At 45.7% G+C, this 17,381-nt stretch overlaps 2 protein-coding genes across 2 annotated transcripts; both read left to right on the forward strand.

Moving 5' to 3' along the window:
• Positions 1-874: 874 nt before the first annotated feature.
• Positions 875-9,110, forward strand: LOC119387217 (thialysine N-epsilon-acetyltransferase). Its single transcript, XM_037654535.2, has 5 exons — positions 875-1,113; positions 3,024-3,072; positions 7,860-7,928; positions 8,010-8,155; positions 8,905-9,110. The coding sequence occupies exons 1-5, from the start codon at positions 1,057-1,059 to the stop codon at positions 9,079-9,081; spliced, it is 498 nt and encodes a 165-aa protein (XP_037510463.1). The 5' UTR covers positions 875-1,056; the 3' UTR covers positions 9,082-9,110.
• Positions 9,111-11,122: 2,012 nt separating this feature from the next.
• Positions 11,123-17,045, forward strand: LOC119387221 (thialysine N-epsilon-acetyltransferase). Its single transcript, XM_037654540.2, has 5 exons — positions 11,123-11,382; positions 12,745-12,793; positions 13,498-13,566; positions 15,292-15,479; positions 16,550-17,045. The coding sequence occupies exons 1-5, from the start codon at positions 11,308-11,310 to the stop codon at positions 16,766-16,768; spliced, it is 600 nt and encodes a 199-aa protein (XP_037510468.1). The 5' UTR covers positions 11,123-11,307; the 3' UTR covers positions 16,769-17,045.
• The last annotated feature ends 336 nt before the right edge of the window (positions 17,046-17,381 follow it).

A 17,381-nucleotide genomic window follows, 5' to 3' on the forward strand; every position in this document is an offset into this window, starting at 1 on the left:
TTTTGGTGCCTGGTCATGGCTCGACCCACTGCGGGGACTAGGCCACGAATTTGGCAGTAACAGAAGAAGAAAAACTGTACATTTATATAAAAAAAGGTATTAAATGTCGATATTCGTATTAAATGCTGAGCACTAATGCTAAATGAGTTTCATACCTCTGAACTGTCCTATACAAATTTATAGTATATTAGCGGGGTCCGCCAACCACTAAGTGCTCTTGCTCATCTTCCTTATTTTCTTGGGTACGGCAGCTGGACTCAAAGCAAAGCTTGACGCGAACTTTCCTGTGATAGATAGATAGATAGATAGATAGATAGATAGATAGATAGATAGATAGATAGATAGATAGATAGATAGATAGATAGATAGATAGATAGATAGATAGATAGATAGATAGATAGATAGATAGATAGATAGATAGATAGATAGATAGATGTTCACGTGATGAAGTTGAGAGCATGCATGCATTTCCTGCAACTTCACTTTTTATGAGTCGAACCGCTATATAAATGGTAATATAAAATTCCTGAGAAAGATGTCTATCCTTCCTGGATCAAGGTCTGCTACCCTTGAGGTCTATAAATTTTTTGTTGTCAGTGCTCGGCTTTTCTCCTGAACTCGGGCGGAGAGGATGCGGGTTACTTATACAAACTACTCCCCTCGGTGAGGGCTTTGCTAATCGGTAGCGCCTGATTGGAGCTAGCTCCGACGCCACCCGTACAACTCTCGAGCGAGGAAGCTTCGAATGGAAGCGCTTCAGGCTCGAGAAACCGAGAACCTCGCTGTTTCGTCGTCAGATGGCGTACGGCGCGTTGTAGAAGACCGAACGTCAGCGTAGTCAGCGGATGCGCCTACTGGACAAGAGCCCGGAAGCGCTGGCGGCCGTGGCGGCGCGAGTGCTGTGTGGGCGCGTCGTGGCGTCGTCGTGTTGCTGGGAGCGCGTGCGCTCGGTGTAGGTCACGTTTCGTTCGCAGTGCTTGTGCGTCAGCGAGTGGAGTAGACGACGCCTGTCGCAAGCTTTCGCCTCGTGTACGAACGAAAACAGTGCGTGCAAAAATGACGAAGATTCGCACTGCACGTGTTGAAGACTGCAACAAGCTTGCCGAGATTATGGTAACAATATTTTGCTTTTTCTTTTTCGATCATGCGTTTTTCACGGCTGAGGACGGTAAACATTTCCTACACGCCCGTGCGTTAACATGCCCGCATGAGTGGCGCGCAGTGAAGCTGGAAGCTAAAGTTTACCGACGACGTCAGAGCTTCGAGGCGGATAGTTAATAGTCGTTGTTCTAAAAAAAAAAATCGAACAAGAAAGCTTTTATGACGCAGAGAAACTTGGAATAGTTGCAGCTAAGCTTGCTGGGAATCTGCACTTTCTTTTTTACCATGGCTTCTGCAGCCGCGTCTTGTTGTTTCGGAGCAATCATACTTGAAATTTGTGTCTGAAGCTAAGGTTTGTGCTGCTTAATAATCGTTTCCATTCATTCAGTACATCGATGTGAAAGACGTTATGGGAGAAGAACTGTGTAACTATAAAGTCAAGGGAAACTGTAATCTAAGCAGAGCGGTGTCACGATGATACACTTCACAGCACTGTGAAAGATTGCACAGTATCAGCTGATTCGGGGTGACGAACCGCAACCGAAACTGACGTGCTTACCTTTGCCGAACCGGGACTGAACCCGTACCGGTGCAAAGTTCAAACAATAGAACAACCAGCATCTCGAAACGGTTCTATTGAAACAAACGGATTCATTTATAAAAAGCGCAAAGCAATGTAGCTGTGACGAACCAGTTTGGAGGGTGAGTCTGAAAGTTTCGCAGAATTTTGCATCCTTTCCGGACGGTTCATAATTCCTTTCGTCTGATCATTTCTTACAATGCTCACTAAATATAGTACGCTATTGCCCTTTGGGAAAATGTGAAAGAGTCTTGTGATGCCAGAAACACTACTATTTTAAAGGCAAATTGGAGAACAATGATTTGTAAACAGCAGGCGAACTGCTTTTCAGCGCGTGACATATAGACGGTATCAAGATTGCGATAGCAGGAGCACGTGGTGTACCCCAAGAAACTTCCGGTCACCTCATTTGTTATTCTGCAACACCGAAGCGTAAAGCGTTGTTTTAAGTTTTGTCAGAGTAAGGGAATACTCTTTTTCCACTTTCACATAAAAGAAAAGCGCTTATAGTTAAGGACTAACTATTTTAATGTTGTGTGCAGCTTAGAAGAATATTTAATTCAAATATTTTGCTAGACACAGGGAGAAAAGTGTTGAAACTCTACGGGCTACTCGCCAAGGCTTTTGTTCCCCGCCAATTCTGCTAGCCAACGCCAGCGCACTAAACCGGAAGCGGTCCAGGGCCTGTGTTACAGCGAAACCGTCAATAGAGGCTTGTGGGCAACATATGCGTGCTAAAAAGCATCGACACGTGGTGTCCGAATGCTTCTGCCGTCTTCGCTCTCAATCACTCCGCCTACTTGTGCTGCTTCGTTCCAAGAAGAAGTAATCTCGCGAGATATAGAAATGTCTTATCGATAGCAAACAATGTCATTCGGCGTGTGTCACTCAAGCTGCATAAGGCGTCGCCTTTGGGAGATAGCCAAGTCAAGCGTGGCACACGTATTACTAATTCAAATAAACTCTATCTTCCAAGTGTATCTTCCGAAATATTTTCGGTGAGAAAGAATTATCACCGGATTTTTAAAGTTTGCTGCTCTGCAGGAAACTGAGTTTGACCAGGAAGATAAACGCGTAAAACTTGTCTTCATGCGCAGTAGCAGGAAAATCAAACAGTCTATATGAAAGCCTATAGAAGCATGATGACGTCATCATATGATAATTTCTTGCATCACTTCGTGTTGACACCGGCGGCGATGAGGCATCTAAAGTTCTTGCCTTAATGAAATAATATGTGTAATTATGCTATGCCACTGCCAGACTTCGTAAGTGCTTCGCGCACTATGACAGTTACCCTTAAACAAATACGCTGCAAATCTTTTCTGATTTTCTTCATTTGCAGAGGGATCGTTCAGATATTGCATTCACAGACGCAGATGTCATTACCTCACGTGAGTTATAAACTATTTATTGTTAGTTTTTCTCTAGAAGCTCCGATCATCGTCCGTCGGAATGAATTCTGTTTTTTTTTTATTTATTTCGAGAGTATTGCTTGAACTGTGACGCATTACCGTTGTTAGTGTCACTGTATGTATACATACATAGTTCGGGGAAGTTGTCGAATGCTTGTATTCACTCTCGATCTTGTTGAACTTTTGGCATTGACATTGAGTCAATGCCAATGCCAAAAGTTGCCTGTATTCGTGGGACGCAACCTTGGATGCTAGCGGTTCTAGAGCCGATATCCCGCAAAGGACATGCCTAAAGTGTTTTTTTAAGTTTTTGTTATACGATTCCTTTGACGCAGCGCGGTTCGGCGATTATTTGCTGCGTTTCAGCTGTTTTATATATGAGGTGCATTTCGCAACCACCGCAACCGCGCCACGCACGCGACGACGAGACGGTTTGAAAGCTGGTCTCGTTGCCCCGCAGGTCACTTCCTTATTAGCCGCGGTCTTTGGTGCACACGTGCGTCCCCCTCGGAGACAGGGAGGCGCCAGGAGAGGGCGGGGGGGGGCAGCCAACGCCACCTAGAAAGATATTCTAGAGGGCGCTGGGCAGCACCCCCCTCCCCCTCCCATTTGCCCCTCAAGAGGAGGCATAGTGAAAACAAAACGCATAAGTGTCCCGACTCCCCACCACCCCCACCCCCATCCCCGAATGAACTCAATTGTGGATACCCCCCATTTCCCCTTGTACAACATTCTGGCGCCGCCCGTGCTCAGAGATACTACATAAGAAGATGATCACGATAATAGGAGCATAAAGTGGAGGCTCACGCCACCAAGCGCTTCTTTCTTTTAAGATGTTATCGCTGCACACATATATATTGGATACATTATACACAACATGATGTTCGCTTTATTGTTTATTGCGTATTATCCCATCACTTCGCAAACTACCTGTCAACCCTCTTTCAATATACAGTCCCCAGAGGCCCAGTTTCATTACCGGTTCCCCTACACTGCACCTCAAAAGCCCAGCACATCGTTCAAACATATGCGTATACACTGATTAGAGTACCTACACACGATACTGCTGCTCTTGAACTGCCTCTTGACCCTTGGGGGTTGCACAGGAAAGGGCCAGAGGCCGCCGAATGTCGCTCATAAACTTCTATGCGAGCATGGAGATCGGCTGATTAGCGGAAGGGCGGGGCGAGCTTCTTGCTGTTACGAGGAAAGAACAGCGCGTCGTCCTGTGTCCATATTTTCTTGTGTATGGTGTTAGTCGCGTTCCCCGCTACGTCATGAGGAAAGAAAGTGGGGCAGGTGAAGAGCACGATACTGTTTCTCGGATGCAGGACACCTCACCAGCACTGCACCGGGAAAAGAGGAGTTAGAAATGCATCGAAGGTGTAAAAGGGGAACACACGCGGACACAGGGACACATACGCGTACGAGTGGTGTTACAGGCATTTGAAACGCTTAGCGGAGTTTAGTCTCCAGAAGAAGTAAGGTTACGAGAAGCGCGTTGTATGGTTGGTTGGTTAGTTGGTCAAGCTTTATAGTCCTGAGAGACGCGACTAGCGCGCAGTCCATGGGCCCCCTGTTGGGACGGGCAGGCTAAGCCTGACGAATATAAATCAAACGTTCTGATTCAACTTTGACCAACCGGATTTCCTTAGAAGTTCACCTAAATCTAGACAGGCGATAATTTCTGCGTATTCCCCTATTTATCGGCTGCTGTTACAGCCGGTGATTAAACCGTCGGCTTCGGCAAAGTCTATTGCCACCATAGTTCGGCAAACTCACTCAGACTCATTCACTCAGATTCACATCGAGCCATGAGTCTGAGTCTGAGTCCGGGTGAGTAATATTTTGGTCAGCTTGAGTCCGAGTGAGTCCGGTTGAGAAAAATCTTAGTGAGTCTGAGTCCAAGTGAGTCCGGTTGAGGAATATTTTGGTGATTCTGAGTCCGAGTGAGCCCTAAGCGCAAAGAATATTTCTTGAGTGAGTCTGAATGAGCTCCACACTTTTTTGCCGACCTATGGTTCTATCTACACAACTTCAGCATTAATATCAGCCTTATATCGGCTCACGTTTATATTCCCGTCGACTCACACATACTTCAAAGCACTAGCGTTCATATGCCAGCTCAATATTAATTAATATGGGCGTGAGTTACGGAGAGGGAAGAGGGGGGAACAGATTGACCTCCTCCCCGCAAACACTTTTACAGGAAGTTCTTGATAAAAATATCTCGTGTGAGGCACCTCTTTCAATAAAAATGTCCTTACTGGATTGCAACAACCGATAACCCATATTTGAAGGTACGAGATCAAAAGGGGCCAAGTAGAGCACCAGTTATGCAAGATATTGATGTTAAAGAGCATTGACACTGTGATCGAAAAAGCCAATTATACGCTAACGGACTCATGAGTCGACTCACTCAGGCTCAGATAAAGCCGTGAGTCTGAGTCTGAGTGAGTCCGAGAGAGTATTATTTTGATGAATTTGAGCCCGAGTGAATCCGGCTGAGAAAAATTTCAGTGAGTCTGAGTCCGAGTGAGTCCGGTTGAGGAAAACTTTGGTGAATCTGAGTCCGAGTGAGCTCTAAGACAAAATATATTTCGTGAGTCAGTCTGAGTGAGTTCCACATTTTTTGCCGACTTATGATTGCCACTGATACCACAACGCTTATATGTGAGAGTAGATAGACGCCAGAGGAGTTGTAGAGCACAAAGCTGTGAGAATGGCCTGGACGGTATATATATGTTGATGTAACAAACTGTTATTTATATAGTTGTACGCAGGTTTTTCACATAAACGCGACTGACTCCTGTTAAGAGAGGTCGTTATAACAAAGTCAAATTAGAGCAGATGAAGATGGACACAAAACGACGAGGCAGATAAGGACAGACGGCAGATCCGATCTCTCTCCGATGTTTTTATCGTCACTCGGTTCGCCGCCGCTTTCATAAGCGCATGACATCTGAAAACCTGTTCGCTTCTCTTCCTCGAACGCCTTTTAGCGGGATACACAGCGACGCTGTCTCCATTGCACTAAACGGCCAAATGTTTTCTCTTGTTACCACAGGAAAAATACAGGTAGCGCCGCCGCATTGAGGTTCCCGCACCTACTCGCCGTGAGGTCACATATTTTGACAGTTTCTGCGAGGGCCTATTACAATTATTTATCGGTAAAAATTAATTACATTGTGACTCTATTGATGTCAAAGAGTAAACGTAGCAAATTACAGGATTTTAAGCCGAAAGCCTTAGAAGCCTCATCAAACGCGACAATTGACCGTCGGCGTCCCGCGGCGTCGTGTCAACACGAGTGATGCGAAGAATCATCATCATGCGATGACGTCACCACATGACGTCATAGATCGCCTAAACTTGTGATGCCATTACGAAGTCTGATGACGTCACGCCACATAATGACGTCATCACGTGACATCGTAACTTGATCAAAAGTGGGCCGATCACGGAGGCTGTGCAAAACCACGTTAGGTGCAGAAAGCTTTCGGAGAGTGACGGGGCAAGATGAATACGTCGACTGTAAAGAAAATTATGGCTTTCGCCTTCGAGTCGTCTTAGGTGAATGCATAAGGGACCCTGTGAGTTCTTTTTCTTTATTTAGCCGAGGTGGCCAAAATACGAAAAAGAAAATACTCTCAAAATCCGTGACGTCACACCGACATTCAAATTCTCGAGTTAGGGCGCGAAATTCAAAATAAAAACATTGAACTTTGCTTTCTCCTCTCATAATGAATCTGTGACGGCAAAATTAACGGCGACAAAGTTCTTAAAAAAATTGTTTATCAGTCCAGACTGATTTAGCGTTTTAATTTGATGTCCCTTTAAACACACTCGTTACTGCTTATATTTCTTCGTTGGCGTTGGATGGTGATGACTGGTGGTTACTTTTGAAATGGGACGGTGTCAAGTAGCCATCTATAGCCTGCGTGAGCTAATCATACTTTTATAAATCCATTACAGTCCAGGATGTTGCTTATCCCCGTAAGATATTCTCTCTCCTCGTTGAAACATATATTTTCATATTGTACAGTTAATTGTCATAAAAACAACAGTTCTATCCATCACTTCCTCTTCACTACTCACCCCCCCACCCCTCTTTCCCTGTTTTTTTTTCTGATTTTTTTTTTCGCCGATACTATTTGCCAATCTCGATTGCTAAACAGTTATGCTCTCATCCGCTTACAAATCTCAGCGCTTCTTGAATGTGCATGTTCCGTTTGTTTGTTGGTGATTTCTTTGCATTTCATTGCATTACATTGGGTCTTTTCCAGCGTAGCGAATATTTACTCGGGCATGTTTTTCGCACTCGGGCACACGTACGGTTCAGGCCTGAAATGGCAAGTCACTGCCCTTTCAGCTATTCTGCATATTCTGGCCTCATTTTTCTTTCTTACTATATTTGTAAATATCCATATACGTCATTGTTTCCATCATCTCCACTCAATGCATAGCGCTCCCTTTCTCCCATTTTCTTTCCTATGGCCGGTGACTTCGCGCAAGAAAACACAAGAAAAAACACAAAAAAAAACTTCTGGCACCCCCTCCACTCGCCCACATGACAAAGCCTGAGTCAAATATATATGCAGAAACGTTTCCTGCACGTAACAATATCTCGAAGAGTTGTAAATAAATAACATCCGTCCCCGTCGCTCTAGACCAGCTCTATCATCACTGAGGGGACATATAGGAGGCCATATAATATGGACTTATAGACCTGGATAAATAGACGCATCTTTTTATCTCTACTGCAGGTCTCCAGAAAAACGGCTTTGGTGAAGATCCTGTTTTCACCTGCTTTGTCGCCGAGAACGATGCCACAGGTATGCCTTCGGCAAATAAGGAACCACCCTCTCCCATTAGCGTTTTATTTTCCTGCAATGTCAACAGCACTGTTTCTGCAGCTGATCCCGGGATAATCGGCTACGTCATGTTTTCACGGATCTACTCAAGTTGGCAAGGAAAGAGCTTGCGTATCGGTGATCTGTACGTTGCTCAAGACCACAGAAGAAAAGGCATTGGAACGCAGCTATTGAGGAGAGTTATGAAGGTAAACTTGGGGCCGGTATTACGCACGATGTCGAAGCTGTATACCAGTTGTGAACGTATACGTCAACTGCTTGATATATTCACTCTATATATATATATATGTATATGTATATACTGCTACGAATGTGTTCCGTAGTATACGTCTCCACAACGAAACAACTTGTTCGCTTCGTATGACCTGTGTTTCCGCTATGCGCGTTAACTGACCAAAATGTAGCAGCTTAGTAATCTAGCTCGTATGTGTGACTCGTCTGGTCGACATTTAAAATTCATATGATGACAGCCGTTCCACTCATATACGCCAACAGCGAACTCAGTATATACTAAGTTGCTAGCTGTAGCACATCAGAAATAAAAAAAAAATGAGAAAGTCGCGCTAGAAGATAAACGCGCAAGTATACTCTTAGCTTGTTAAGTGAATTACAGCATGTAATTCGTCTATTAACACAAAAGATACAATATGAGTCGTGAACGGGCCACGCTCTAGCTGTCGAGTCTTTCTGCGTGTGCGCGGTATGTTGGCGTGCTTTATCATACCCTGAGTCACCGCACCCTGACAGTTTCCTAGATTATAAGTGAGTCGATACCCGTGACAGAACAGTGAAAACTAACTTTTTTTGTGTTACTTTTGACATCGAGTGTTTCCGCTACATACCGTACACTGCCCAAGTTTTTCTTTTCTTTTGTATGTGATGTCACGATGGTTTTGTAATGCTTTCTAAACTGTCTTTGTTTCTCTTATGGGCTCAGGAGTGTGAAGACGAAGGATGCCGGCGCATCGACTGCTGTCCACAGCTGGTGAACAAGGCGCTCATCTCGTTTCTTAAGAAACATGGAGCCAAGGATATGACGTCAGAAGACGGCTGGAGCTATTATCAGCTTTCTCAAGAGGACATGCAGAAACTAGCTGGAACGAATGTAAAATAAATAAAAAAAAATACCATCTCCATTCCACCCTATGGAAGTGCACGATACAGCGAAGCCTGTTGTAGACAAGCAACACCACCTCAACTGAGTGAGGGAGAGAGAGAAAACCTTTATTTGTGAAGGCCTCAAGGATTATCCTCGTCGGGTGGAGCCCTTAGTTCAGGGCCCCATTGGCTCGCGCCACACCACGTGCCCGCTGGATCAGCCGACGCTGCTCCTGCGGCTCTGAGCTGGTCAGCGCAGTCTCCCAGGAGGATTGTGAGGGTGAAGGAATAGGGCGGCAGCCCGGTGGTTGTGGACATTCCCAGGTGCAGTGATACACCGTGGGCTTCGCTCCACAATAGGGCAACCTCAACTGATGTTAAAAACCAAGAAGAACAACTGGTGTAATACGATCTGCACCGCGTGGTTGTTTGCTGTTGGTAGTTACTGCACGAAAGTCCAAAATTTTATCTGACGAAAGACAAGTCAGGCTTGTGTGTCTACATCAATATCGCCAGCTACAACAACCAATGGCACATACCCGCATACCTCGGGCCGAGGAATGCGGGTATGCGCCACCCCGATATACGAGTATGCGCCGGGAGGGAGGGGGTGTTATTATTCATTATTATTATTAGGGGCGCAGTGACGTCAATCCACATGCCCACTTCGCCAGCCGTCGTCTGAGCTTCGCATGGGTGGCCACTGTCGGTTTTTTTTCTTTTAATTTGAAGGTGCCGGCTTATCACGATGATGACAATCTTTACTTGACCCGAACAACGCCACGGGAAAAAAAACTACTAACTAGAAGCTAAACAGCTTAACTGTAAAATAAAACTTATTCACGTGAAGTGACAACGTGCAACGGAATAAAATCGCAGGTCAGAACGCACTCGTGGCAACGTAACATGCTAAATAATCAACGGACTTATACTGAGATGCGGCGCAACAGTGCGAAGTACCACGGCATGTATATGAGGGACGACGAAGCGGAAAGCACCGAACTCAATTTAACCTCCTTGGGTTCTACGACATTCCGCCTACATCAGAATGTGACTACCGTGGTAGGTAGTCGAACCTGCGACCTTGAATTCAGCATGAAAACGGTTTAAATTTTCTACATATTTCAATAGAAACCGTATACGCGTCCTTACTTACCATACTGAACCGGAAAACGGCAGGAAGGGGAGACGGAAGCTTGCGATGAAAAAAATCCGTAAACAGGGGGTGGGCACTCGAGCCGACGTTTCCACAATGGACTTCTTCAAGGCTGGAGTTCCAGCTTCGAAAAAGACAAGTCCACTCGTCGAAACGTCGGCTCGATCACCTACCCACTGTTAACGAATTTTTTTCATATAGTGTATTATCGCTCGGAGTTGCGCAGTTTGGCTGCAAGCCACAGCACGATTTGCCCAGCACTTAGCGAGTTGGTTAAAAGGGTCACTAAAGAGAAAACCGATTTTGCTCGTAATGGTACATTACTCTTTTACAATGCAAGATCGTCACTCTCATCGTGAGACAACGTGCAAAAAAAAAAAAAAAAAAAACGTGGCGACACCACGTTGAAGCTACCGCACCACTGGCCATGACGTCATAGATTTTGACAATGTCTGCTAGGACCTCGTCCCTAAACGACAAAAATAAAGTACACTGTTCTCTGATGGGGCCAGAGACTTTATATACCAAGTTTCAGGAAATTTAGTTGGACCAATGTCGCGAAAATACGAAGAACGCGCACTTTGAAATCCGTGACGTCACGCGCGGAGATTTCGACGCGATACGAAGTTCAAAAATGAGACTTTGACCTTGATTTTATCCTCTGTTATTAAAGCTTCGATGGTGAGATTAAGGACATTAGAGTTTTACGAGCAAAATTTATCTATCTAAACCGATTCATTGTTTCACTTTTGTACGTGTCCCTATAAAATTCAAAGGGGGAAAAATTTTTCAGCGCATATACGTAGAATAGTCGAAAGCACGATCGACAACGCTTGTTCTTGTTCACCTATTAACTGTGGTTCACACCCACTGTGAGGGATTAACGCTTAATCGAAACTTTCTTCTTCCTCATTATCGCACACGTGCGCCAGCTCGAGCACTCGCCGCGAGAAGTGCCGTTCACCGCGAACGCCGCAGCACGGCGCAGCGCAGCTTCGGCGATGAAGCCGTGATCGGACCGCAAAATTCATTCTCGTACAAACTGCCGATACGCCGCCGGGGAGTGTACCGCACCCGTCCAGCATCATGTCGAGCTCGACGATCGGCGTCCACATCCGCAAAGCCCAGCCGGCAGACTGCGAAGCCCTCAAGAAACTCATGGTAAGCGCAAGGTGGCTCGCGAACACTGCATTAAACGCAGCTAAAGGCTGCGGGACAAGTACTTATACAGGTAATCACCGCAGAGCCGAACCATGAGACTGAAGAACTTGAATGAGGTGGAGCGCATTTGGCAGGAATTCTGAAATCATGAATTGTAGTTAACCACTATCCCTCAAGAGAAAGGTATATAACGGCTGCATCTCACCGGTACCAGAGTCCTTCAATACTTAATAAGGACTCTGCCGGTACTTGCCTACGGGAAAGAATCCTCGAGGCTTACGAAAAGAGTTCAACTTAAATTGAGGACGACGAGGCGAGCAATGGAAAGGCAAATGGTAGGTGTAACCTTAAGGGACAAGAAGAGAACAGAGTGGGTCAGGAAACAAACTGGTGTTAAGGACATCTTACTCGAAATCAAGTAGAAATGGGCATGGGCAGGGTATGTAGAGCGTAGGCAAGGTTCCAAGAGAAGGCAAGCGCGCAAGGGGGAGGCAGGAAGTTAGGTGGGCAGATGATATTAAGAAGTTTGCGGAGATCACGTGGCCGCAGCAAGCACAGAACCGGGTTGATTGGCAAAACATGGGAGGGGCATTTGCCCAGCAGTGGGTGTAGTCAGGATGATGGTGATGATGAAAGCTGCGGGTCACGTCGGCCAATCGGAAAACAAAAGCAAAGCAGAACTCCTCCACCGCCCGCCTCTGATCGTCCTGTGACACACTGAACGTAAGAAGCCTAGAGGCCAAACGCAACTAAATCTCCCTTCTGGCTAAATTTGTCTTGAGTGAGCAGCATATGTCACCGAAGCGATGTTGGCAGAGGTGTAGGGCTGGTATAAACAGTTTTCTTCTTCGTAGCCTTTAAACAGTTCGTAAGCAGATGACGCGTGCACCTGGTGGTTGTCGCGATGATGACTTAAGTCCAAGCACGCCGCCTCTTAGATGTGTGTTGTTTTGTTTTTTTAGCAACATCCTAATTATAGCAATAATCTGTCACCTTTTAACCAATGGTGAATGATCGAGGAATGGCTGCGCATCAAAAGGCAGAAGCAACTGTCGTTAAAGAAAAAAGGAAAAAAAAAATAAGAAAAGCGCTCATGAGGCAAGAAGGTTGCGCCGGAGCACTTGGGGAGAAAACGAAAATAGGATGGAGGGGGAAAAAATCGTGACAACTTCAAGTGCGATAAGAGGAATCCCGAAAACATTGAGCACATCGCAACTGACGCTTTGCTCACGTCACGCTATTACGTCATCATGCTGCTACGTCACACGCCAAGCGACCAGGGTGGGGATTAAGTTATATACCTACGCACATGTTAATTGATAACTTGGTACTAGTGACGGTTTGTATTTTTGCACTTTTCAGAAAGGCGCTCAGGAATTCGACTTCAGGGACGACGCAACGGCAATGGCAGGTGAGAACAACCCGTCTTCCGTATACGCTTTCGCAATAAAGAAAAGCGAGTTTAATGCCGTTAAACCTCGATATAACAAACTTCAACACAACGAAATTCTCGATATAACCAAGTATTTCACTTTTCGCAACTTCATGTTCATAGAACACCGTGTATTTTGAACCTCAATATAACAAAGCGTGTTGCCCGTGATTTCAATATAACGAAATTTCAGCGCAGCCCCAGACGAAGACCGAGGCGATAAATTGAAACACCAGCAGGGGCCAGCGCTTGCACTCGGTTTTTTGGGAATGCTTATCCAATAGTATCACAATGCACTGGACCTGCATTTCTTTCGGGTTCACGTGTGACGTTCGGCCGCTGTGGAGAGGACTTTGCCGGCGCAACATCTAGCGGCGATCGCCGGATCTCAGGTTCAGGCAAACCGATTTTTTTTTCGTTCTTTAATTACGTTTTTGGACTGCCTTATTATTCAAAGATTCGTCCGGAACTTCCCGTACAAAAAAAAAAAGCCTTTGGCGACTATACTTTGCTTAGAAGATCGAATTTCAACATAACGAAGTTTCGATGTGACGAAGTGAATTGCCGATTTTACCGATTCGTTACGTCAAGGTTTAACTGTATTTAAATTACTGCCTCGTTTAGAAAAATCCCAAAGAAATGAGGCCACCGTCTTAGCTCTTAACCAATGTCCGACTTCGCAGATCTCAAGGAAAACGCCTTTGGAGATTGGCCCCTGGTGAACATTCTGGTGGCTGACGACAGCGGCGGAGGTAAATTCGCATGCGACTGCCTCCTCAGCGATATAACGCTCATATATTCGCAGATGCAAACGCGAACGGAAAGTAAACCGCATACCTTTAGAAAGCGTGCATATGAATTCACGCATGAAACTTCTAGCAGTCCTCCGGCATCCGCGGAAGCGATTTGAAATCGCCGTTTGAGAGTGTCGACAGCTCCTAACTAAATACATCTGAATGGGGAAATCATTTTTCACGGGAAACACTTGACCAATTTTGCTTTGTTTTGTCGCAATGAAAAGTAAGAATCCAGACAATCATCGAGTGTTTCTAAAAATTCCCGAAAAGCGCGATGTTTTAAGATCTGGTAATAGTATCGAATGTTTAGAAAAATGATTGTAAAATGCAGAATTTAAAAAATAAAATATCGAGTTTACAAATCCGTCAACTCGGCTATAAAAACATTTTTACCACAATTCTGTAGACCGTATACCTAAAGGAGACAAGGTTTTATGATTCATACAGACGTCCGACACGTTATGTGTGACCATACCAGCCTTGCAAGTTCAACCTAAATCATGTAGGAATTTAACGTAAGCTGTAAATTCGCGTATCACGAAATGCGATCGAACTTGCTACGTTACGTGCATCCGAAATCGGGCAGCACGCACCATGCCAATGGGCAGTGGATATCTGTATACATATACAGCTTGCGTCCACCGGTTGACAGGAAACGAAGACATGCTATTCATTGCAGCATCTTCTTAAATGGAAAACACGATACGGTTTTTCGGCAACGCATTCGATTTGTCACAGCGGCTAAGAAAAAAATAACAGGGAGCAACGACTCCCAACAAGACAGTTTAATTAAAGGAACGAAAACAAGAGTGGGCGCAGCTTCACACTCGTGTCGACGTCATCCTGCATAAAGATAAGGGCGCATAAACAGCGACAAGAGCGATTACACTATTGCCCTGGAAAAGAAAATTAATGTTGTTGAAACTTTGTAAAATAAGAGCATCGCCGAAACGAAATAGCGTTTAGGATGAAGTGTTTCGACATGGACTACGTACGATGCATGGCTGCGCTACGGAGAATGCACACTTGCAGGTAAAGCTCACTCAAGATGGTGAAACGAACGCAAAGGAAAGGAATACGAACTGCACTGTTCTAAATGCGCAAGATCCATGTTCGTTCCACATTGCGTGAGTTTACACATTAGAGGCTCACAAAATTGCTTAAAAGCAGTTTCTAATACACTATGCAAGTTGTCCTATAGAAGTGCGGCTGACTCGGCATGTAGCTCAGCTGGAAGTCAGCTTAATTTTAAGGCTCGCACGAACTTTCTATTTTTTATTTATTTACCGATACTGTCGGTTCGCATCAGCACCAAGACAGGAGTGGTAACAAAACATCATTCAGTAAGCAGTGCACGGAACAATAAGATACAGCAATACAGCGATGTAGTATGTCCTTATATCGTTGAAAATACTCGGACACAAGTGTAGAAAGCTGCAGAAATTCACAACATCCAAGAAGCTCCTTTTTCAAGGATGGATGACATGCTCTTCAGAAACATATCGCTCAAACTAGCCTGCATCAGCGCGCAGGCCAGTATAAACACGTGCATCATTTAACCTATAGACGTTTTCAAGCATCGCAGCCGCAGGGCGAAAGTCGCACCGACGTAGAAATGGCCCTATCTGCCGTGGAGCGCTGCCCACGTGTATGCTTGACGCGTCTCTCACATACATGCAGGCATCGGCGTGCCCTGCCCTCCACTGTGCGGCAGTCTGATGCCGTCGCCAGCGCTGATCGGCTGCGCGCTGTACAGCTTCGTCTTCAGCACCTGGGGCGGCAAATCCATGGTCCTGGATGGCGTGCACGTGGCACCCGCGTATCAAGGCAAGGGCGTCGGCTCGGCGCTACTCCGGGCCGTCTTCAAGGTCAGCCTACATATCAACCATCTCGTCTTACGGCGCAAGCGTAGTGCGTACGGAACATAGGAATGTAAGCCGCGTAGTGATGATAGCGTCTCGTGCGCATAAATTCCTTTTTGTCGGTGTCCATTCTTCGCCATGTTATAATTGTTACTAAGTCACCACTCGGAACTACAGACGCATTATGTCGTATCAACAACATAGTTGCCACGCAGGTTTCAAGTTTTTTTTTCTTTTTTTTTCGAAAAAGAGTGTTATCTGGTTCCGCGAACAATGTGAATACAATATATATCAGGCGTATACGCGAGCACAAGCGACATCTTTTGAATGGGCCTTCATACATGCATGTATATAGGCCTTCACATGAATAGTGGTTTCAGGTTTGACCAGCAACGACTGTAATCACCGCTAATGTTTCACTTAGAGTGTTTGTTAACTTCTTTCTATAGGCAAAAGTTTGGGCCCGACAAAGAGCCACATTTTTGGTCCTGCTTGGTTCTTCACCGTCACAACGCGTCACATTGAAGACACCAATCTTCGCAACCCGCCGCGCAGAGTATCTCATAGTGGATATACATATATTACTATGTGGCGTATATCTAGCGCTACTATTATGCTCGTGGTTGCGGTTTCACACCCCGATTGCGGTTGTCGCGTTTTTATTGGAGCAAAATGCTGAAGAGGCAGCGCATGCTTAGATTTAGGTGCAAGTTAACGAATTTCAGAAGATAAAAAAAAAAATGTAGCGATTCTTTGCACTTAAAGCCCCTTAACTCTTTTTTCAAAGCTTAATTCTGTTATGTGCTCACAACAGCAGCTGATTTTGGTGGCGATGTTGTCCGCTGTCTGATGAACGAATGATGCATATGTACTTCGCAACTGCACTTGCACTATCGCCTAAAGAGAGTTATACAAAGGGCTCTATATAGGCTGTTCCTCCAGCTTACCTTGTGACTGTGCTGCGTCTTCCGCGCAGGCCTGGCGCGTCGTTTTTTTTTCTTTTTCTTTTTTTTTCTTCGCATTTTAACGTTCGCATTTGTACGCATACAGTGAATATCGCGTTGCCCATGCTGCAGGAAGCAGCTCATAACAAGTGCAACGAGCTCACCTGTCACGTGCTGGCGAAGAACGAGGCCTTCATCAACCTGATGAGAAGGCACGGCGGCATGGACCAGGAGCGCGAGAAAGGGTGGCACTTGTTCAGTATGGACAATCGCGCCATCACGATGCTGACCCAGGAGCAGCCGTGGACGGCGGTCAGAACCGCGTCCAGCACGAGCAAGAAATCGATGTGACCCCCGAAGCTGCGCGCAGCCTGTTCGCCCGGTGCTGCATGACCCGGCCAGCGCTTCCTTGGTCTGGCGGGCTTCGTAATGCATTCCCGTCGTTACTCGTGATGATCGCACAGCCGAGACACGTTCGCTCGCGATGCGGGCATACCAACCAGTGCGGATCCGACAGGGTGTGAATATTGCAGCAGGCTGTCGATACGAATTCGGCAGGAGAATTTCGATATAGGCTGCAGCATCGGCTGCTGCCGGCTGTTCCCCGATTCGCATTCGAAGTCGAAATCTTCAAAGTCGTAGAAATGTCCAAGATAAGAATAAAGAGAGACTAATCGAAATTAATGACAGTCTTGAGGCTGCGAAAAGCTGCATGCCATTTTTGTCCAACGTTCAAGCAGCGCTCACGAGGTGTGTTTAGTGCGTGAGTGTGACACATTAGCAAAAGACATGGGGTATAGGCACGGGCGTGATAAACGCAATGTGGCAGCCGTGTGTGTGTATACCATGACACCGTTCAGGGTGGTGTTATATTTTATAAATGCGCGTATATTACATCAAGAACCGCAATTGGCAGGTCCCAATAAAAAAAAAAAGTTGTCAAAAGGTGTCACTTATTCGCTTT

The sequence above is a fragment of the Rhipicephalus sanguineus genome, chromosome 3 (assembly GCF_013339695.2).
Source record: "Rhipicephalus sanguineus isolate Rsan-2018 chromosome 3, BIME_Rsan_1.4, whole genome shotgun sequence".
Classification (NCBI taxonomy): Eukaryota; Metazoa; Arthropoda; class Arachnida; order Ixodida; family Ixodidae; genus Rhipicephalus; species Rhipicephalus sanguineus.

Coding starts and splice junctions, on each gene's coding strand:
- LOC119387221 (XM_037654540.2), top strand. CDS start 11,308: ATGTCGAGCTCGACGATCGGCGTCCACATCCGCAAAGCCCAGCCGGCA. Junction 11,383..12,744: donor AAGCCCTCAAGAAACTCATG/GTAAGCGCAAGG, acceptor TGCACTTTTCAG/AAAGGCGCTCAGGAATTCGA. Junction 13,567..15,291: donor GGCTGACGACAGCGGCGGAG/GTAAATTCGCAT, acceptor ACATACATGCAG/GCATCGGCGTGCCCTGCCCT.
- LOC119387217 (XM_037654535.2), top strand. CDS start 1,057: ATGACGAAGATTCGCACTGCACGTGTTGAAGACTGCAACAAGCTTGCC. Junction 3,073..7,859: donor CGCAGATGTCATTACCTCAC/GTGAGTTATAAA, acceptor TCTCTACTGCAG/GTCTCCAGAAAAACGGCTTT. Junction 8,156..8,904: donor TATTGAGGAGAGTTATGAAG/GTAAACTTGGGG, acceptor TTATGGGCTCAG/GAGTGTGAAGACGAAGGATG.